Raw genomic sequence first — 24,038 nt, 5'->3', positions numbered from 1 at the left:
TCCAAAACAAGGGGAACAAGAGGGGTATACAGCCAACTTAAACAATAACAGAAAGAAATTTAACAAGAAACAAACTTTTGAAATAAAAATTTCTCCAACAAAATAGTTCTTTGACTCCGCACTAGGTCGCACTATTGTTGATCTTCAGTAGTGTCCTCTAGAAGAGAAAGTTCACACTTCTTACTTCAAGCGAAACAAAAACACATCAAAAGTGACACAGTTCAAAAACTCAAAATTTTCCACGTGGTGACATCTTCTGAGAAAGTAGAGAATTAATAGAATAGATAAAGTTCAACCTTCCTCCAGAAGAGGAGTTTCAACTGGCGCAACTTTTAAATAAACGGTGTAGAGGTGTACCGCCCGGTACAGACCTCCCCCCCCAAAAGTTCCTCCAAGGGGTAACACAGAAGAACATAAACTTGTTTCCAAAATAAGGTCCAAGTTTTGATGTTGATATTAAGATTAATTGCGGAAGCATTTATAAGATTTTAGTAATTTGGTTGGTTTCAATTTCAAAATTTTGTTGTTGCAGGTGCAGTAAAGTCTTTCTGTTTGTAGTAGTTGAATTTCTGAAGATAAACCTTTAATGCTTAAAAGTGAAGAAAGGTTTTGCAATGTCCACCAAATATTGTTGTTAAATTCCCAAATGTAGTTATCTCTTATAGTAACTCTCCATGTAGTTGATGTTGATGAAGTTGGATGGCCGGACCGGCCGTTGCAGCTTGCGTCCAAAAGGAGGCCGCTCGGACCCCTTAAGTACCCTGAGATACCGCTCGCCCGCACTATGAGGGGAGCAGAGGTGTTGAAGTACGCCGCGCCCGCGGTGAACAGATACAGGCTGCGGGCATGTAGCAGGACGTGCGCCGCACATCAGCCTTGGCCGGGGGGAGAGCTCCGGCTCGCCGTGCACATGTCGTCCTCGCTGGAGAGGAGGGGGCCCATCCCCCTCCCCAGTCGCTGCACGGCGCTGCGCGGCTGCGGGGGCGCTGAAACATTAAAGCTAGGCGGCAGAATTGTGTTGGACTATCATCTTCTTTGAGGGTACAGGCTTGTGGAGAGGTTGAGGGGCCAGCGGCGTGTAGATATCCATGGCATTTACTATTATGAAGCCACAGTGTAAGGTGAAGCAGGAGACGGGAGCGTGGTAATGGCCGTGGCAAGAACAGGATGGCAGTTTAACGGGTCGGGGCAGGTTTTACACAAGGCTTACATCTAAAACCAAAATATTACAGAAGGGGCAGAATGCCTTAAAAGTGAAACTCAAAAAAAAATATAACCTTCATATCCTTTCAAAATAATATGAAGCAAGTTAACACAGAAATTACACCGGTTTCACCTGGGACAGGTGAACTCTAAATATCCTCTCGGTGGCTGGATTACTTAGCAATAAGGTAACCGGCGTAAGAAAATCGAGAATGATACAAGGCCCATGAAATCTGGGGGCAAGCTTGCCCGCGGGAACAAAATTTTTGACCATAACCTGGTCACCTACCTTCAAAGTGGTGGGTCTCCGTCCACGATCATACCTTTCCCTAACCTTTTCATGAGACACTTTAAGATTGGCTTTAGCCTTTTTCCAAAGATCTTTAATGTTATCCGGATCTATTGTCTCGGGTAGAATGTCATTCAAAGACCAGAGGTTAGAGAGCGGCGAGTTGGGAACAAACTTGAACATCAAAGAAGCTGGAGTAAACTTGTGAGATTCATGAACCGCCGAATTCAAAGCAAAAGCTATCCAATGCAGGGACGTGTCCCACCTGGAAGGATCTTCATGATGATAGGCAATAAGTGCGGACCTGAGATTACGGTTAACCCGTTCAGCCAGAGAAGGTTGAGGGTAATAAGCAGAAGTAGTTACATGAGAGATGGACAAGTCAAAACAGAATTTACGAAATAAATTTGATGTGAACGCCTTAGCATTATCAGATACAATATATTGACACGGACCAAAAGAAGCAAAAATAGAATTTAAGCAAGTAATGGTTGACTGAGCGGTAGCCAGCTTAGTCGGAAATAACCAGGAAAATCTTGTAAAACCATCTACACACACAAAGATGAACTTGTTGGCATTGCCCTTTGACTGGGGGAAGGGTCCCACATAATCAATATACAGGCGTTCCATGGGGCGCGACGCTTGATGAGAAGACAAAAGGCCTACTTTAGTGGACATGGTGGGTTTACTGAGCAAACAAGATTTACAAGCTTTTACAAGTTCACGGATTTCACCGTCCATACCTTTCCATATGAACATTTCACGAATCTTTTCACGAGTTTTAAAGATTCCAAGATGCCCCCCCAATGGGGTCTCATGATAGTATTTGAAGATCATAGGTACAAGAACCGCTGGAACAACAACTTTCATCAACTTATCATGCCTCGAAGGGCAACATAGAACACCATTCCTCAGAACATAAGGGACAGCATGTTCCCCAGAAGAAAGGGTTTCCATTATCGGAGCCAGCGTAGGATCTTCACGTTGGTATTTCTCGATATCTCTAAAGAGCATGGGAGCATCGGTTAGGATGGCATTAACCTCGGATAGTATGGACTCGGAAGGTGATGAACTGTCGACCGGTTCATGGGTCTCGACCTCGTTTGAAAACATACGGCTGAGTCCATCAGCCACAACATTTTCGGTACCTCTGATATGTCGTACATCAAATTGGAAAGCAGAAATACGGATGGCCCAACGGGCTATACGACCAGTACGACGCGGCCTACCTAAGACCCAGCTTAAGGCTTGATTATCTGTCTCCAGGTCGAATTTGACATGTTCCAGATAGAGACGGAACTTTTCTAAGGCGAATAAGACTGCCAACCCTTCGAGCTCATAGATGGAATACTTGGTTTCTTGAACCGATAGAGTCCTAGATGCATAGGCGATGGGACGCCTCCCTAGTTCAGTCTCTTGAAGAAGGACTGCAGCTACAGCTGACGACGACGCGTCCGTTTGGACGATGAATTTCTTCGAGAAATCAGGCATAGCAAGTACAGGGGCATTACAGAGAGCTAATTTAAGATCTTCGAAAGCGGCTTGTTGAGAAGGTCCCCACTCGAATTTGATGCCTTTCCTACGAAGAAGGTTTAAGGGCGCCGCTCTATTAGCGAAGTTAGGAATAAATTTCCTGAAGAAATTCACCATACCAATGAATCTAGCGATACCTTTGATGTCCTTAGGAGGTTTAAAATCACGGATGGCCTGTGTTCTAGAATGATCGACTGCTACACCATCGGGTGACACAATATGCCCTAGGAATGACATTGAGGGCTTAGCAAAGGCAACCTTGGACAACTTGACAGTTAACCCAGCCTTACGAAGGCGATTCAGAACTTCTCGCAGATGATCTAGATGTTCTTCAAAAGTCTCGGAAAATACGACGACATCATCCAAGTAGTGATATAAGTACTCAAATTTGATGTCGGAGAAGACCCTATCTAGTAGCCTAGTGAGCACAGCTGCCCCCGTGGGGAGCCCGAAAGGCACGCGGTTGTATTCGTATAAGTTCCAGTCCGTGGCAAACGCTGTAAGATGTTTAGACTCTTCGGCAAGGGGAATTTGATTATAGGCCTGATTCAAGTCCAAGATGGTGAAGAACTTGGCCTTACGAAACCATGAAAAGCAAGAATGAAGGTCGGGAAGGGGCACAGATTGCAACACCACCTTCCGATTGAGAGCCCTGTAATCAATGACAGGCCTGAAGCCTCCTTGGGGTTTCGGGACTAGAAAAATAGGCGAAGAATACGCTGACTTAGAGGGCCTAATAATACCATCCTTCAACATCTGACCGATGATTTCTTTCAGAGCCTTCATTTTAGGTGGAGATAGCCTATACGGTGGAAAACGGACAGGAATCGAATCCGTAACCTCAATTTTGTATTCAATAAGGTCAGTAACACCAAGAGTATCAGAGAACACCTCGGGGAACGACTGACACAGTTTGCGAATACTATCAGCCTGCTCCTCAGGTAGATGTCTAAGGTCTAACAACATCTCATCCTGGGTAGGCGAAGTAGATGAACAGGATACAGAATTACACTTTAACAAGGGAATTCTACAATTGGACGCAAATTTGAATGTGCACGACCTACTCTGGAGATCGAGCACAAGACCAGTGTGAGAAATAAAGTCAGCTCCCAATATAATGGGGCAAGACAATTGCTTGGCCACAAACAATTTAACTTTCCATGTAAACTTAAAAACACGAATTTTGACCAGTAAGGAACCTAGAATTTCTAATGGAGATGAATTAGCCGAAACGTATTGAACAGGAGAAGAGACATAGTCAGGGAGTTTACAAACAGATTTCAATTTAGAATACCAATCAGCCGAAATAATGGAACAAACACTGCCTGAATCTAAGAGAGCTGTTATAGGCTCGTTATTTAACTCAATCTTAAGAAAAGGAACAGGTGCGGGGGTATCCGCCGCAATCCTAAGACACTCTTTAGGGCATTCAAAAGATGAATTTGAAGGCTGGTCGTTCTCTGCATTTACAACCTGTTTACTAGGGGTTGAGTCTCGGGAAGATGGATTAGTCGGCTCAGCCGACGCCACTAGTCACTTTTTATTATTGGCATAGCTGGAATTTGCACCAGAAGTTGAGCAGGAGGGGGTGCTATTTGAGTTTGGGCAATTCTTGGCGATATGTGAGAAGGCCCCACACTTAAAACAGCCTTGTGATGACCCTGCTCCATTCCTTGTCCCACTTGACTTAATCAGAGGACACTTATTCCGCAGATGGTCAGGCGACCCGCAAGCATAACATTTACGGGGATTGACTGGTCGGCGAGGTGGAGGCCGAGTGTTACTAAAGGAAGGCGGGGGTTCTTTCGCGACACGCAAAGAATCGGCATACCTAACTCCTTCCGCAGAGACGGCTAATGCTTCCAGTTCAGAGAAGGTTTGCGGGCACGCCGCGAAACACAAATATGACCTGTAGGGTGGTGAAATCCCTTCGACAATAGCTTGCACGATCTGATCCTCAGGGAAGTGGAGAGCAAACACCCTAGTATAAAACTTAATATCTTGGATGAAGTCTGCCAGGTTTTCATCCAAGCGCTGTACCCGATAATAGTATTTCTGAATAAGGGAGGACCTGGCCCTAGCCGGGATGAAGTTAGCTAGCAAATGGGCATGGAAATCCTCAATAGAAGATTGCTCGGCGATGGCTCTAACTATTTTGTCAGATAGGACACCAATAGCATAAGGATAGATAATTTGCAAAATTTGACATGGGGAAAGAGAAAACACAAGGGCATGATCCTGAAATTCCACTAGAAATCTTAAAAATGAAATTACGTCACTGGTGGTGTTGACGGAAAACTTAGAGATACCTCTAAGCAACATTGCCAATGGATGAGGCAAGCTGCTGAACCCAGGTGACATAGTCGTTAAAGGTTTCAAGGGCAAAGAAGTTAATTCAGAGCGGATGTTACTCAATGACGCACGGCGTTCAGATTCGTTGTTCGATGGGGCAGAGATAGTTTGAGCAGCAACGGTTATCCTATTGACTTCTCCCTGAGGAGGCTCTTCCTCGTTACCTACATTCACCGTGGCGGGTTGATCAGTTTTGGGAGGAGCTTCGCCGGTTAGCAATTGAGTGACCTTATTAGACAATTCAGAAATAGTTTCAAGGAGCGTATTAGCTTGCTTCCTCTGAACGTCATTCACCTTTAGAGACAATAGATCATTAACTCTATTTGCAAAGTGATACAGCTTGCCTTGCACACGCTTAATTTGATTAGGAGATGGATCGTTTTCATCAAAAAAGCTGACTACCGATGCTAGCCCAGTAATATTCTCGACAATCGTGGAAAGAGAGTCATCAATTTCTTTCTCTCCCAAATTGGGGATGGAAATGGGCAAATCAAGGGACTCTCTAAGCTTGTTAGTGTCTATTGCAACCGTGCCTCCAGATTGAACGTTTCTGATAGTTAACTCATATATCAACTCCTCTTTGCGCAAGTAGTTAAGGAGAAGAACATCGCGAGGGCCGGGCATGATGACAGAACAATTTTGAAAAACTCAAAAATTCCAGCAACTGAGAAAATTGTTAGAGTTCGAATCAAAGCAATGTTTAGCCGTCAAAAGGGGCTAAATTGAGACCCATTCAACCACGCTCTGCTACCACTTGTTACGGATATATCCGTGGTAGGTAGAGGTGAAAGAAGGTGCGGGTGTGAATGGGTTTCAAGCTACGAAATTAACGTGCAATGTACAATTAATTTAAAATTTAACTAGGTTATATTTTCTTTTCAAAAACAAGAGATAACAATCATAACAGGTACAGAGTAGCAAAAATGTAGGTACAAGATTACTGGGTTCGGGCTCAGTGCCCTTACTTCATAACTCTTGGGCAATCAGCCCCGCCTTACTCCCAAAGAAAATTTTAGCCAAGGGGCAGAAAACCCCATTCATGCCCAGGAGCACTGGCTCCAAACATTACACATAAAGCCTGCACGAGGCATACAGAAACAAATTTCAAAGAGCGATCCGCTCTCAAAATTGTAAGCCTATCACAAGGCCACACCAAACTCTACCTTCAAGCTGTCATCTAAGGACGTATTTACAGGGGTAAAATACCCAAACTACGGAGGTCTATTACATGAAAAGAAGGTTGATTACATGACCTCTAAAATAACAATTTGAGAGGAGGCGAACTTGCACTCCTAATACACTTTGTTTTTAAAACCTAATCTGGCTCTGGGCCACTAACGCAAGGGCTAATCCCATACTACAGAGGTGACTTAGAGAAGAACACTTTACATTACATAAACGAAGAATAGTTTGAGAAAATAAGTTCACCTCAAAACAAATGTGAGTGGGAGCTCGAGAGGGTTAGCACTCTCTATCCCAATATGTAGCTTTACAAGAAAAAGATGAAAAGAGTAATTACATTTTAGGAAAAGGTTACATGATGGAAATGCTTCGAACCCGCCGCGAGTGTTAAACTGCCGACCTAGCAAGAAAAGAAGTTATTAATAGGCCATTACCTGGTGTTGAACGGCTGAAGAAGAAAGAGGCGCTTCCCGCCTCCTGCTATGTACTAAATACACTGAAAGATGCAACAGAAGTGGCCCGGAGACCCCAAAATCAGCAGTTTATATACTCTCGCGGAAGTTTCTAGGCGTTAGGGGAAAGAAAACACCCTCCCACAAAATCTTTATTGGTTCGGGAAAAGAAACCCCTACCCAGATGAAGAAGAAACACATTATTGGTGGAAAATTAATTAAGGAAATTCGGGGTTGGCTAGATCCAAAACAAGGGGAACAAGAGGGGTATACAGCCAACTTAAACAATAACAGAAAGAAATTTAACAAGAAACAAACTTTTGAAATAAAAATTTCTCCAACAAAATAGTTCTTTGACTCCGCACTAGGTCGCACTATTGTTGATCTTCAGTAGTGTCCTCTAGAAGAGAAAGTTCACACTTCTTACTTCAAGCGAAACAAAAACACATCAAAAGTGACACAGTTCAAAAACTCAAAATTTTCCACGTGGTGACATCTTCTGAGAAAGTAGAGAATTAATAGAATAGATAAAGTTCAACCTTCCTCCAGAAGAGGAGTTTCAACTGGCGCAACTTTTAAATAAACGGTGTAGAGGTGTACCGCCCGGTACAATTATTATTATTATTATTATTATTATTATTATTATTATTATTATTATTATTATTATTATTATTCGTTAGGTGGAAATGTAGTAAACAGTTTGGACTATGCCAACGACTTGGTCTTAATGGCGGATTGTGTTGAAAGCCTGCAGTTCATTATCTCGGAACTTGAAAATAGGTGCAATATGATATGAAAATGAGCATTTGCAAGATTAATGTGATTTTAAAATGGAAGAAAGCGGACGGGATGTATTGGGGACACGACCGTAAGCTTTGTGACGTAGAATGCGTCTTTCTGACAGAAGTGAAGTTGATCAAATTTTATGTAACAGCAATCTCCACTGAATGGATTTTAGTGGCTGCTTGTCAAGTCCTGTTAAACTAGGCTACTTGACGCGCCTCATACACTTGGGCCTGACCATCTTACATGAGGTGCTGGTGGTCAATGATGGTCTGTGATAAGTTTCCAGTGACTGCTTCGTCATCTACAGCCAACTCCCAGACCACAGGCTCCACAGGTGCGCTGGAAGTTAAGTATAGTTCCAGTGTATGGGACCCACAACAGGAGTACTTGTTAAGATAACTGGAGAAAGATCCAAAGGAAAGCAGCATGATTTGTTTCGGGTCATTTTCGAGAAAACATTAGTGTTACGAAAATTTTGCATGCTTTGGTCTTGGAACACTTGGGAGTAAGAAGACGAGCTGCTCGACTGAACGGTATGTTCCGAGCTGTGAATGGAAATATGGTGTGGAATGATATACAGTAAGTGGATGAATATGTTTGAGTGGAGCTTTTCAAGGTACGAAAAATCATAACATGAAGATAAAATTGGAATTAAAGCAGAAAAACTGGGGCAAATATTCATTTATTAAGGGAAAAATTAGTGATTTTAATAATTTATCAAGGAAATATTTCGATAAATTTCAAAGTTCCTTGAAATCATTTAAAGAAAATACTAAGTAAGCATTTGATAGGGAATCTCTGATAGTCCTAAATGCAGATCAGTGATGACCGATTGACTGAGTTTTTTGCTAGTAGTTTAATATCACATTAACATATCGCAGGTTTTCGGCAACGCAAGAATGGGAAGGTGGTAGGATTGGGAGGGTAGCAGCTATGGCCTTAATTAAGGTACAGCCCAAGCGTTTGGCTGATGTGAAAATAGGAAACCACGTAAAATCATTTTCAGGGCTGTCAACGGTGGGATTCGCTTCCACCGTTTCCCTAATGCAAGCTCACAGCTACGAGTGATTGCTTGCTTGCTTGCTTGCTTGCTTGATTGATTGATTGATTGAACTTCCGGGCTGTATTCCTTGACAAGTTTTACTCCAGACTTACTGGGTTTACTTGATTCCTCAGAGACCCCGCTTTCTTGCTTAATGTGTTTACGGTTGTTGTCTGATGCATTTAGATGGAGGATATTCAAACATTTTCCAAATTTAGTACAACTTACATCTTTTCAAGTAACTTGGTCACGATGTTACGCAGGTTATGGGGACCAGTGGTAGCTTGTATGATAGTGGTCTCCAAATGTAAAGATGTCATTTTCAACACTTCAGCACCACGGGGTAGCGAGCTGTACTAAGTTTGTTGTGTGGCTACAATTTCGATTTGAACACAAAATTGGTGGACGCTCCACCACTTGCAGTGACGTCACTGATTATTGAAATTCATTTTTAAAAGTACGTTCGTTCTTCATGTTAATAACGTTTATAGCTGCAAAGTTATGAAGTCGAACTTACAAATAATTCCTGTGTGATTCTCGAAATTCTAGGAGAACTCGAACGAAGCGGAGGTGGGAAACACCCTATAGTTGTTGCATACTTACCCAGACTGTGCTGAATGCAAGCTAATTGCTATCAACTCCAACTCGCCATCGTGACTTAAAGAGCTCTTATTATCGGCATTGTTTAACTTTGTTGTGAGATAGGCAGCTGTTAGCACCTCGATATTATTACATGATGCTCATGTCAAGATGGTTTGATAAGTTCATATGTATTTAAAAACGAGAATGGACAGAGTAAATCATATTAGTAATCCGATACGTATGCTACATCATATCCCTGATAATCCACTTCTGAAGTGATATGGAACTGTTTTAAGGAAATGTGATTGCGAGTCTATTCTAAAAGCGCGCGTGTCTGGAAGTAATCTCCGGACACAAAGTGTAATGTAATTAAAAATCGCGCTAGTAAATTGAAAATCTACTTGGACAAAGGAAGTCAGGTACTTAATTTTAACATGAAAACTTAATTTATTCCCTTTGTTATAGCGTAGTGAGTGACATGTTAGTATGTAGGGTCTAATATGTATCAGCAATTCCTATAGGGAAGAGCTGTTCGAAATACGGTCATTGAAGTACAATCTATTGAAGACGATAACACTAAAGGTTGAGTCTGAGGCTTAAATATCACATCTTTTCAGTTCAACTAATTTCAAAGTTAGAATGAGTTCTGAGACATTACAAGGTATTTCTCGACAAGTTGAATGACACTGGTGAAGAAACATATATAAATATAAATATAAATATAAATATAAATATAAATATAAATATAAATATAAATATAAATATAAATATAAATATAAATATAAATATAAATATAAATATAAATGTAAATATAAATATAAATTCTAACAAAGAAAACTAATATGTTTAGCAAGATAGAGAACAAAAAGAACGAAACCACCACTTAAAACATTAAACAGGATTCATGTCAAAAAGTAAGCAAATTCAAGCACATTGCCTGCTTGACATCTGACCTCTTTGGTCCGAATATGGAAATTAAGACCTGTATAAAACCCTATTTAAAGGAACGATGCTCTAAACTTAAAAATGCCGTCAGCAGATGCTAAGATGCTATGTGTGGTCCACTGTGCTCTATGGAATCTGAAACAGCACACATTTAAGAAGGTAAGAGCCTTTGAAATGTGGCAACACAGAAGAATATTTAAAGTCTCGTGACTTCAAAATTAAAGCAACGAACAGGTTTTACAAAATACACACCTTAAAAGGGAATTGGTGTGTTTTTCAAAAGTAGGAATACAGCATAATTGGGTCATATTATTTATCGCAAAAAATACAAGGTGCTGAAACTTACTTCAGTTCGACCATACTGTAATGTGCTAAGTACGTGCGGGGTGACTGTGTCCTAATGACATACATTGTCCGGCTCCATGGCTAAATGGTTAGCATGCTGGCCTTTGGCCACAGGGGTCCCGGGTTCGATTCCCGGCAGGGTCGGAATTTTAACCTTAATTGGTTAATTTCGCTGGCACGGGGGCTGGGTGTATGTGTTGTCTCCATCATCATTTCATCCTCATCACGACGCGCAGGTCGCCTACGGGAGTCAAATCAAAAGACCTGCACCTGGCGAGCCGAACTTGTCCTCGGACACTCCCGGCACTAAATGCCATACGCCATTTCTATTTCCAATGACATACATTAAAGTACTGTTGTTATTCCAACTAACAATATCCGACATCGATTAGTATCGCACGCGGAACAATCCTCAGACCTTGAAAGCAGCAATCGTAACACTCAAACAAAAATTAACCCAATTTCAAGCACTTCACTTGGAGTCATTTCCCCGATACATTTCACGAACTGCACAATCAACAACCTGAAGGTATTTAAAACAAAATTAGTTATGTTCATGTTAATTTTAATATTATAATAAATTGAATTCATTATCCTTGTTTCAATGTGTCCTAGTTTAAGGTTAAAATCTGCAACCCACAGCGGTCCTCGTGCAGACCATGAGTTGAACTAGTCGGGAACAATCTTGGTTACTGGATATCGTGCCTCGCAGCTGTCGCAATTTTCGACAATAGAATCCTTCCAACTCCGAAGACGGATATTTTTCAAGCTATATTCCACTGTTCTAGATCATTTAGTAATTTCTGATAAAACCATTATATGTGTTCCATGAATGTCAATATTTTCATTTCAGTGATGTAGATTCTTTTACAAGGTATTTTTTGTAAAGATTACTTTTTAAAATGCTCATAGATGGTGTACACATGGCCTTGCACTTAAGGATTATCATAATCAAGTAAGTATACAGACAGAATTCAATCAAGTAACAAACTCAGAACTTCAACATTAATTGTGATTGATCAAAGGTGTCATATGCATTTTACCTATGTTGGCAAATAAGAAGCTCGAATGAAACTTATGAAACTCGGGTCTTAATAAATGCATTTAAGGGCTCGTTGCAAAGAAGAATAGGGAGAAGACGAAAATCTTGCGTTAGTATTATGAAAGAGTGGACTGGTACAACGACCTCTGCCAGGCATTAACTGTGGTGACCGCCAATGCGCGGCAGACTCGGCACAGTGCACAGAAGAAGTTTGACCTCAGTTACCGGGTTGTAACTGGTACGACTTAGTCAGACCGCAAACCAATTTTGATGTTCCGATTGTGCTGCTCTCTAATAGCCAAGAGAAATACTCTCAGAATATTTCTAAAAATGGGTAAATGCTACCAGGTGACACGGAGTGCACCACTAGAGATATTTGACTTATAACATGGCTATTAACAAGGACAAGACAGTATCCTCACGATAAATAGTCTTGGGACGAAAGTCGAAGTGGTTCTGGATGTCCAAAAACGAAAAATACAAATGGGTTTCTCCTATCTCTGAAGCAACATATCATCTGATTGACATTGTATGACATATCTTGTTAGTAGAATCAACCAGACCAGGATGGCGTTCGGTAAAGGGAGACCTATACCTCATCTGCATTTCAATGGCAATAAATCATGAACTCTTGCTTCCAACGGGAATAATATTTTGAGGTACGGTAGCCTACTGTCACAGTATACGAAGGGTGTTATTCGGAAAGGGCCTATTATAATGATGAGACACTTTGGTGTTCGGAATGGAGCCGTCAATGACTGTGACATACGCACACTAAAAGTTTAAATATGTATTTCGACCTGTCAACAACTGTAATACAGGAAGCGCAAATTACAGAGAATTACTCCATAATACTTATCAATCTTCTGAAGGAAGAAGGTTTCTGAAGAGGAAGGAGAATAAGAAGAACAACAGTATTCAGGAATCTCATTGAGTTCCTTTTAGTAGCCGTTTGTGACCCTATTATTGAGTTGACCAAGGGCTAGGTGAATGTGGTAAGATTGGAACGTCTTGTCGGCCATTGAATTGGGGTAAGTTCAGGATTTCCAAGGGGAGATTTTCCTCCCCTCATTCATTATAGTGTAGTAGTTAGTCCGCCCTCTGGGAGGCACCAGAGGACACACGCTACTCCGTGGAGAATATATCACGGTCGGCCCACTTTCAATTACCACGTTTTTAATTTGAACGTAAATAAAAATTCACCGTGTGGTACAGCTGGGGATGTTTGTAACAAGTTTGTGAAGTAATCTAAGTAAGTGTCCCCTCGACCAGCAGAATCGATCATGTGGGGGCGGAACGAGCAACGTTTAGCGGAGAGTCTTCATGTTAAGAAACCAGAGGGAGATCGAAAATGCTTAAATTTTGTTATCTTCGGAAGTGGAGAAATTTACATTATCACTATACTAGCTGATGTACCCGTGCTTCGCTACAGAATTCTGCATTGTATTCAGAATTCTAGGTTAGGTAGTGTGCACGTTGCGAGTAAGATTGTATTAAATTTTATAGCTCTTAACGTTACCCCAGAAACGCGCCGGTAAGTCACCGGACGTCTTTTCTGGGTTAGAGAATATTCATTGCAATAATAGGCCTTCTTGCGTACCATCAGTTACAATCAAGTTGGGGAGTTTTCATGATAATGGCAGACCTCACTCTCCACCTGCCTTTTTACATCCTCAGTGATTTTTACAACTGAAATCAACATAGGTCATTACAATGACGTCAGTAGGAATGTCGCGATTAAAAGCAATGCTATCACATGAAATACTCGTTCGAATGAAAAACCACACATTTTCTCACTTTCAACGAACGGTACTGTACTGCTGATCTAACAGTCCAAAGTTCCAGAGCTGGAATGACCAGGCCGCAGTCAGCCGCTGAGTGTGCACACTGCTCATTCCAATCAGTGCCTCAGAGTAGGAATCGAATAGATGGAATACTATGATGGACCAGTATGTTACGTACCAGCAGTATCAGAAAATGTGTGAACCAAAGGTATGACATGGTAAAGAAGAAAGTTAGCTAACTCCGCAGCTGATTCCCGCCAATATTCAGGCAGGCTGTTATACTCGGTACGCATCAGTAATTCCATCTATCGGAGATGAGTGGTAACAAAGGAGGCAAAGAACATCACGACAAACAATGGTCAATATAAAGTTATTGTTGATCACTTTAATGAGCTTTCGATATTGCCACTTTTATTATAGTCGGTACGGTTAAACTGAATAAAACACAAATGATTGGAAACAGTATTCTCTATAACTTTTGTTATGTAGTACTTTCCGATAGGATCAATAATATAGGTATTTAAAATTTTAATTTTACGCTCCTTCCCATAAACTACCATTTCATCCAGGGTGAATAAAATTATTTAACGCGTAGGCTGTAGTCTCTTATTCCCTGATTCTACCCAGTGAGTTTCATTAAATTCTGTTTACCCATTTTCTTGTGGCTGGGCATTGATATGGACTTAGCAACAAATATACAAATTCTCGAATATCTCTGTTATCATAGCTGGTGCGGTAAAAATGTATAAGACATAGTTGATCGTAATTTTAATTCTGTATAACTTTAGTTATGTAGTATTTATCGACAGGGCCGCTAATAGCATACATATTTGAGAAAATGTTTAGGCCTTCCCCTAAATTACCGTTTCACTCAGGGCAAATAAAATGATTTATAGCCTAGATTGTAGTAGCTTATTCCACAATTTTACATACCTATTTTCATTAAATTTTCGTTTTCCATTTTCTCGTGTTGCGCGTACATACATACATACATACATACATACATACATACATACATACATACATACATACATACATACATACATACATACATACATACATACATACATACATACATACATACATACATACATACATACATACATACATACATACATACAGATAGAGATGATTGCAAATTAAAAAGTGCATTTTCTTGTTACTGTGACATGTCCGATACAGAAATACCAATCCTTTTAAATTCTGAACAATTTACGGACTAAACTCTTATTATGTATATAGATCACGTTATGGCCCATAATCAATGTCTCGTCCTAGCCTAACCTTTTAATATGTTTTCTTATGCTTCTAGCGGAACTAGAGTTCACATAGTAATCATCTGTAAAGATCTCACATACATGTTCCTTAAGTGGAGTCAGGACTGAATTTTGAAACTTCTGCAGTTTTCATCCAATTTTTACCAAATTTAGTTGTTGCATTTAGGTACAAATAATAAACACGCATTTTACCTAATTAGAGGAGTGTTCAGATGTTATTTCAATTTTTATACTTAAACGTAGCCCCGTAAAAAGAGTCCCTTGCGTAATAGTTTTCATTTTACCAAGCTGAAATTTTGTTGACATTTACCTAACGTTAGTATCAAATGAATACTATTCTGTCCAGAGTTAGTAATTTTAAAAACAATTCAGTATTATCCAACACCGAGCATCAATGCTGCGCGCAGATCGCCTATGGGAGTCAAATAAAAAACCTGCATCTGGCGAGCCGAACTTGTCCTCGGACACTCCGGGCACTAAAAGCCATACGCGATTTGAAATTTTTTTAGCATCAATGCTCATATTAAAATTAAAAATATTTTAAAATCCATTACAAATTCAAATATGTGTACTTTTCAGAACAATCTCACCAAGCTAAAACAAATTCTGATAAGAATTGCATCGCAAGGAGCACTTTGTACAGAGAAAAATATTGAAAAATTGCAAAGCGAGAATAAAGCAAAATAATATGTACTCATTTCAGAACTGGCCTGCATCATATGTCTGCCCTTCAGATCTCCTAACTCTTCCTTCGATACTTTTTGTCAATTCTGATGCCTTCTCATTTTCTCTTGATCACGCTTTCTCTTTCTGCCCTGAGCCGCGAGGTCATACCATATCATGCTGCTTCAGACGTGTCGTAGACTTTTAAATGTATAGTACTCTCGTTTCAAATGATCGCTAAGGACTTTAAAAATGGCGGAGTGACTTAATTGATATCATTATCTGATAGAAGAAGGAATGGACTATATTTTTACGAATAAAACAAAAATCTGTTTTTGCTCCAAAACTCAAATGTTTCAGTCGTAACTCCTCTTGATTTACACAGAGTATTACCTACTCAGTATCAGCATATGGCTCATATTCGAGCCCAATTATTAAGTCTATGTCCTCCAGTTGTACCTGGATGAATAGTTAGTGTAGTGGCCTTCAGTTCAGAGAGCCCTAGTTTCAATTCATGGCCTACCCGGGGATTGTAAACTACGTATAGTTACTTGCTGTAGCTCGGGAACAGGGTATTTGTGTTCGTCTTGATATGAACATTAATCTACGCACAACGCACCACTCTTCGAAACACCGCAATAACAACTACATTCTTTTGTACAGGGTTGGCTTAATGTAGGGCACCCGTCCGTAATATTAGGCCAAATCGACGCGTTGCGATGACATCAAGAAAATGAGAAAAATACCAGGAAGAAAATTAAGTTTATATCCTTCTGGAGGTCGGTCCTTATACAAGGACACCGCCTCTAAGCATTCAAATTCTTTGCAAAGAACAACAATTGAGAAGTGTCTCTTCAAAAGGTGCTTCACAAATTCTTTTTTTAATTTTTATTTTTAGTATGTCGTCCATATGCATTGCAGTAGTTGAATACTGTCGAATGTCATGAGCAATTCAGACCAGAAATATGTAATGCTTTAAAGGTTGTACCATACTCAATCATGGGTACTTTTCATGTGCCTTATACGTTTCCTTCCGTTTTTCCACAACTTTCGTAGGGTGAAAATAGCGCTTTTGAACCGACAATTCTCAATTGAGCATACTCTTGTCCTACAAATGTTGGGAAATTTATTTATTTACCATGGTGTGATATGATTTTCCTTTCACTTCCTTCTGCCAAAAATACCTTTACAGACTTAGAAAGAGTGGAGCAACCGGAGTTTACATCGCCTAAGTGAGTTATATTGCTTTTCTGCTAATCAAAACAACATTTAACGTGTGAATGATTGAAGTAGTAAGAAAAGGAATTACGTAAATTATTTAGTAACAAAATTACTTAGTAGGAAATGTCGACTTGCCCGCCCTAGCGTAATGTAGTGGGAAAAACATAAATTCTAGGGGGTTCTAATGGGCCTAACTCCTAATGTTAATGCAAACCTCATAGCATTACCGTCGTGCGGGTAGACTCTACATGTTACTCGCTTCAGTAAGTTTGCATTCTAACCTATTACTGCATAAACATCCGGGCCCTAATAATCATATTAAGATATGTGTAACATTTATTCACAATCTTTACTTATATTTACAACTAGATAATTACAATGACCCCCAAGAGGTACTTCTACTCCATCATTACAGTAACTGAAACTGAGAGGAAACTTACAACTTGATTTTTCCATTGTTTGTTGCCCATCTAACAACATTGTTGATGTACTACTGCAGTCGCTCGAAATCCTGTGACTTATTAGTTACTGTATACCGAAAAATATCACCTTGTTCTTTACTCAAACCATTAATGTACAGGGTGGTCCGAAACAACGTGAAGAATTTGAAAGAGTAATTCCATATCTAGTGCCGTCGTCATTTTATCAGCTGCTGAAGTTAGCCAATCAGATCGTTTCACGGGAGAGTTCAAATATGCTTTGTGAGGCGGTGTTTTGTTAGATCTACACGTGACTTAAGACTACGAATCGAAGAAAAATTTCGCAAGTGGAGGGATTTGAACACAGACCTCCGAGCTGACAGGATAGCGCTATAGCAATTACGCTGCAGTGATACCGGCAGAAGGCTTCGTTGTGTTTGTGTTTGATGCTGATTTCTGGAACTTCTGGGCGATCGGTCATTTACGGAAATCTGGCATCCGAACAGTGGACTTGGACTCGCATCGCAACGCAAGCTTCTTCAGTGTCAACGCTTACTTATGCAGAGTTTGATTAGTGTATGGTACTGCTCAACATAACGGAGCAGAGGCACGGAGGATTTACAGTGAAAGGTATCCTCACTGTATCATTCCCTGCAGCAACACATTTCGATCAGTGGGTGGAAGAATTCGAGAGAGCGGGAGTATTTATGTAAACAAACACGACACTGGACGACGCCGATCCGTTAGAACAGTAACTTTTGAAGAAAATGCACTGTAAACGATTAAGGCAGATCAAAGTACGAGTTCGAGAGTCATCGGCAATGATTTTCAGGCACGTAAAATTCACGTGAAGTCCTACAATCTGTCTAAAACAGCAGCATGTTAAAGACAACTTTATCATGTATCCCGCAGGTTTCCCACTCCATTGTGTTGGCCGTCGTTCACGAGGAAAATCTAAATCGCTATCACATGCAAAAAGTGCAAGATTTGAGAGAAACATACTTTTCCTCTTCACCAATATTTTTGTCGGTGCTATTTAAATCAGTGTATTGATGACTCCGACTTTGAGAAAGTGATATTGTCGGCGGATGAGTAGTAATAGCTTGTAATAGCCGGAACAGTCACATTTGGGACTACGTGAATCATTACGAAACTCACGTCAATTCACATCACACCGAGTGACTTGGCCGTGCGGTTAGGGTCGCGCAGCTGTGATCTTTCGTTCGGGAGATAACGGGTTCAAACACCACTCTCGGCAGCTCTGATTGTTTTCCGTGGTTCCCCATTTTAGCACCAGGCCAATACTGGGGTTGTACTTTAATGAGGGGGGACGTGTATAAGGAAGTACGTTGGAAGAATATTGCATTTGGTATTGCCATTGATTATTTTATGTAGGTAACACAGATCGAAGAACTGTAAACGGCTTCTCAGGTCAAGTATACCCAGGTAGTTCAAGATATTAGATTTAGTTGTGTTCTTAAAAACAGGATTGCGAGTCTTAACAATAAAAGTGAGAAGATGAGATATGTTTTTGATAGCAGATAAGGACCAAATAGGGGAACAAGAGTCAATAATGGGAAGAAGATAGAAACCAAAGTATAATTTTAAGGTGTTAATATAATTCATTTTAGTGAACCTGTAAAGAATGCCAAGGATATGCATAGCTTAGGATGTTAATGACTCGATATGACCAGAGAAGGTCAGTTCACGGTCAATTATAACACTAGGTCTCTTACCTGAGAAGCCGATTGCAGTGTATTTACCTGGATGATATAGGGAGTGTTCATTTCTTGATTTAGCAATGAAAATTATACTGTGTTACAATTCTTAACGTTGGGAGAAAGATTCCATTTCTTAAACTAGTCACTATACGAACTTTTACTATTTGTTTTACGACGCACCGACACAGATAGGTCTTATGGCAACGATGGGAGAGGAAAAGTCTAGGAGTGGGAAGGAAGCGGCCGTGGCCTTAATTATTGCCTGGCGTGAAAATGGGAAACCACTGAAAACCATCTTCAGGGCTGCCGACCGTGGGGTTCGAACCTACTATCTCCCGAATACTGGATACTGGCCGCACTTAAGCGACTGCAGCTATCGTGCTCGGTACTATACGATCTGAGAACTGTCTGCAGTATATGGCAATCATCAGGTGTAGACACTTGCCTTAGGATTTTCGGGTCGTCGGCGTACAGGACGAGGGAACACTGACTGTTTTGAGTGCAAAGAATTACTGTATGTCATCGATATATAGAACAAAGAGTAGAGGACTGAGGACACATTTCTCGAAGTTTAAAATTCTTCTAACTGCACCCAATTCTTCTTCAAGGGTTATCACAATTTGCTTCCGTTTCATTAGCATGACGTAAAGTTGAAAAAACAATACAGGACACACTCACAAATAGAGTACAGTCAAAGATAACACAAAACACTACAGATTTACTCCAACAATGTTACAACGAACATTTAACAATCACTGACCACGGCTGTGTCATTAGACATTGGTGCGGAAGTGACTCAAGAATACGACTTTAGTGGCCCATGTTGATTGACCCTGCTCTTTTATTTTATCTCTTTGGAAAAGCCAAAAGAACATTTTCTTCCGAAAACGGAACAGCTATTTTACTTTGGTACGCCTTTGTGATGCAGTGGTTAGTGTGATTAGCTGTTAGCCCCGGAGGCCCGGGTTCGATTTCAGGCTCTGCCACGAAATCTGAAAAGCGATACGAGGCCTGAAACGGGATCTACTCAGCCTCGGGAGGTCAACTGAGTATAGGGGGTTCGATTCCCGACTCACTCATCCTCTAAGTGGATTTTTTTTTGTGTTTTCCCCACTTTTTCTCCAGGCAACTAGTATCAAGTGCTACCTGACATGCAGAACTTGGCAACTACACATACACTCAACACCGCAGACACAATTTGTCAGGCATGATTCACTCACGGTAAGTACACGGGAAAGTAGACATCGATTTCTCTAACAAAATGTGGTATAGCAATAACAGCAACTACAATCGTACTCAAATATACGTAATAATACATGGAGTATAAAATATTGTTTATGAGTTGTAGTAATTTCAACTGTTTCCAGTTAACAATTATAAATGTAATTGGAATATGAGAATTTATTCAGCAAAAATAGTGAAATGAATTAATCAAAAAACGATTGTAACTCGCACTAAGTGTGAGCTACAGAGAATTACAAGAAATGAACATAATTAATCCGTATGGCCAACATTGAATAAGTGTTAAGGATATTTTGAGGGTAAACTCCACCTTTACAAAAATTATTTAACATCAATGGGACATGTTTTGTTTCTATGTGGGAGACATCTTCAGACAAAGAAGAAAAATACAGTAAAGATACACATAGAATTTCTAATAAAATGCTATATTTTAAATAGCATGTCTAAGCTTAACATTAAGGACTCAGTCAAATGTCAGAATTAACATATCCATTTCAACAGACTTGCTTATGTTAAGAAGTGCATTTATAATTTAAAATGTTAGGTCTTCAGAGAAGGTCGTAAAGTTAAAATATTACACGGGGTTTAGACCTTTTATTAAAGATAGGTATATCTGTTTATTAGTATTTCTATGTGTACCTTTACTATATTTTTCTTTGGCTGAATATGTCTACCACATAGAGAAGAAACATGTCCCTTTGATGCTGTTCTGAATAGGAATAAGTTTGTGTTAAGTATTTTAAAGGCGGAGTGTACCATCGACAGATCCTAAACACTTAATACAGAGAATTGCCATGCATTGCGAAGTCACGAGAATGCAGTACATTAGGAAACAAATTCTGACCTGCCTATACATGATGAGGATGGCATCTCTGATCTCAGCAGGAACAGGTCAAAGTCCGTCAATCAGTAACGACCGGATTTCAATAGAGAGGAATTTTGGTGCACATACCTAATTGAGAGAAAAACTTAGCGCAAACGGAAGCCCTCACCTTTGGTCCTATTTAATAATGTTATTGGCTTCACGTCCCGCTAAATACTTTTTCGGTTTTTTGAGATGCCGAGGTGCTGGAATTTTGTTCCGCATGAGTTCTTTAACGTGACAGTAAATCTACCGACACGAAGCTGACGTATTTGAGCACCTACAAACACCACCGGACTGAGCCAGGATTGAACCTGCCAAGCTGGGGTCAGAAGGCCAGCGCCTCAACCCTCTGACCCACACAGCCCGGCGGTCCTATTTAAATAGAAACATCTCTTATACTTGGTTTTGATTCGGATGAACCATGGAATCTGTGTTGAATCCCTTTATACGTGTGATAAAATTGTACCTTCTCAGGATGACTGTGGTATTCCCATACATGCAATTCTGCATGGTGTATCAGAACGTAAGATAAGTGGACTTGTCCGAACTTCTGTTGGTAGCACTTGCAGACCCAGTGTGGCATTATATCTCAGGCTATAGGACCTAATTATCAACTGACAATGCAAATATTTGATACTTCGCTATAAGACCTAACTGTGTCGGTGCGACGTAAAGCAGATTGTAATTGCATATATAAATTATATTTGATAAATAAATGGGAAATCACACATCTGACATCTGTTACCAGTTCAAATACGGACATCTGTTTCTACAATTTCATTCAAGCTAAGTGACTTCTGAGAAATGCTTCAGAATATTGAAGGAAGATACAAATACATAGCCAATATAAACTCTTCGTAAACAAAATACAATATGTTCTCAACTCTTTGTAAACGAAGTGCGAACTGTTCCCCTTCATCGCACTCGTTTCATTACAGTAAGAAAGAACTCCTAGCAGCTTGATACTCTGCGCAAAAATCATGACCTTCTCAACTCAAAACGATTCAAATTCCTTGTGGTTTTAATTCAACACCCTGCCTACTCATTGCGAGAAAAGTGAATTTAAAACTGAATTTCTTTTGAAATTTTAGGTAGCTCTACATATCGGGTTGCTCTTGTTCCATTATAGGTTCTGCCTAGCCGAGGCGGTAAGGGCGTGCTCGGTTCGCCCGGAAGGACGTGGGTTCGAATGCCCGTCAGGAAGTCGTAAAATTTAAGAAACCAGATTTCCACTTCCGGAGGTGCATATGGCCCTGAGGTTCACTCAACCTACACCAAAAATGAGTACAAGGCTAATTCGTGGGGGCAAAGGCGACCGGGCGTAGAGCTAACCACTCTACCCCATCACGTGCCTAGGTTAATAATGGTGGAAGCCTTTACCTTCCACTCCTCCAACGGTCTTCACGGCCTGTACTGAGGTGACTTTGCTTTTCCAGTATTATGCTCCTACACAATACACCAATTGTAAAAAAGCAAAAAACCCTACAGTACAGCAGATAGTTTTACAAGTTACAGTGGTTAAATTCGTGAAACAAAAATATCTCTCATCCAGCGTTATAAATGAACGAATTTCTAAGCCTTAAACTACCAAGAAAAAGTACATTTATGAGTTAGATAAAGCAATAGATTTCAAATTAGGCTAAGTAGAGAAGATCGCACACATTACAACGTAACCAAACACACTCTTGATCTAATGGTTCAGGTTTCTCTTAATTTTCTCTCTAAAATTATCATAGCCAAGAAAAGTTTATGTAAAAAATCAAGTTCTACGAGCAGTTCAACTACTAGCGTTCTTCAGATTACTGTGCAACAACCCATACATATAAGTATATTCATTTCAAGTTGATTCATGCAGTAGATTTTGAAAATTAAATTTGTCCTAAGTGGCCAATGAGAAATGTCCGCAAAACATTAACAACTATTTTAATATTTTAAATGGATTTCTAGGAAAATTATACCTTTAAGAAGTAAAATCAGCCTTGGTGTGGCGTATGGTGAATTGTGATATTTTTTTTTACCAAACTGAAACTAGTGCTACCTTAAGATTGAAATAATTGTTTTCGCTGTCAAAGAGCTTCGTCATTCGACAAATTTAGATCGACAAATTGACAGAGAACAATTTACTTTTTCCATAGCTGGAGAGCTTGAACGAAACACTGACGGCCCTTAGAAAATACCCTCTCGTGCTGAACCAAGCCACACTTGTCCTTGGGAAAAATTACGTTGAGAGTTAACAGTTAATACGGAAATAATTAATCAACACTGCATTTCTCATGCTCAAGGATATGCCTATGTTTTTCTATAATAATATTTTGTTTTTACCTTACTCAAGAGATTCCATAATTTCGCAGATGCGTTGGTGGCTGCCAATGAAATGCGAATCACTTCATCACAGGGGCTATTTTAAGACTTACGTAAGCTAAACACACAAATAAACCGCACAACATTCCACGAACATCTATTTGTAGAACTCCCACCTACCCTGAGGACGAACAGCAGTTCGCAGTTCCACACTGTCGTGACGGCCTGACCGCTCGCGATGGCAAACTATCGCCTACTGCTTGCTCTGTTCACTGCGGTGCGGCGCGACGCCTGCAGCTGTTGGCGTCGTGCTTGTTTCCACAGCAACCGGGCCTGCGCCTCGCGGGGGCCTTGACCAGGAAATGTGTGCACTTCTCATTCGAAAGTAGAGTCGGGTAGATTTATCTGTCGGAGTGAACTGTCATTAGTTCTCTTCAACTAGTTACGTCTAGTTCGCGAACGTTTAACATTCTACAGAACTGGCTGAATGGTCAGCGTACTGGCCTTCAGTTCAAAGGGATTCTGAGTTCGATTTACGACCGGGCCGCCGATTTTAACTTTGTTTGGTTCAATCCTCTAACTCGGGGATTACGTAAATGTGTTTGTCTCAATACACCACGGCACTATGAAGACACGTTGCAGAGACTGAGTTGCGCCATAAAGTTAAAAAGCCAAGGCATACTGTCGAACGGCATAATTCTTCTTCATGGCAACATGGGAAATTGGCAACAATCCCCAGATCCCATGCGATTTTGATATCCTTGCGTAGCTGAAAAAACACATTCGTGGACA

The 24,038-nt window shown here is 40.4% G+C and overlaps 1 protein-coding gene across 2 annotated transcripts in view; it reads right to left on the bottom strand.

Moving 5' to 3' along the window:
* Window positions 1–23,449, bottom strand: part of LOC136875945 (uncharacterized) — a 335,536-nt gene extending 312,087 nt beyond the window's left edge. The window contains exon 1 of one of the 2 annotated variants that reach the window (XM_068228100.1): window positions 23,268–23,449. Coding sequence is in view for 1 of the 2 variants with exons in the window: in XM_068228099.1 (XP_068084200.1) it covers window positions 23,273–23,286 (14 nt within the window). In the remaining variant the exon portion in view is untranslated. The remainder of the gene's footprint in view (window positions 1–23,267) is intronic. The other variant, XM_068228099.1, reaches the window with a different exon arrangement.
* Window positions 23,450–24,038: the final 589 nt, after the last annotated feature.

Source organism: Anabrus simplex, chromosome 6 (assembly GCF_040414725.1).
Source record: "Anabrus simplex isolate iqAnaSimp1 chromosome 6, ASM4041472v1, whole genome shotgun sequence".
Taxonomy (NCBI): domain Eukaryota; kingdom Metazoa; phylum Arthropoda; class Insecta; order Orthoptera; family Tettigoniidae; genus Anabrus; species Anabrus simplex.
This window is presented reverse-complemented; position numbering and strand designations above follow the sequence as displayed.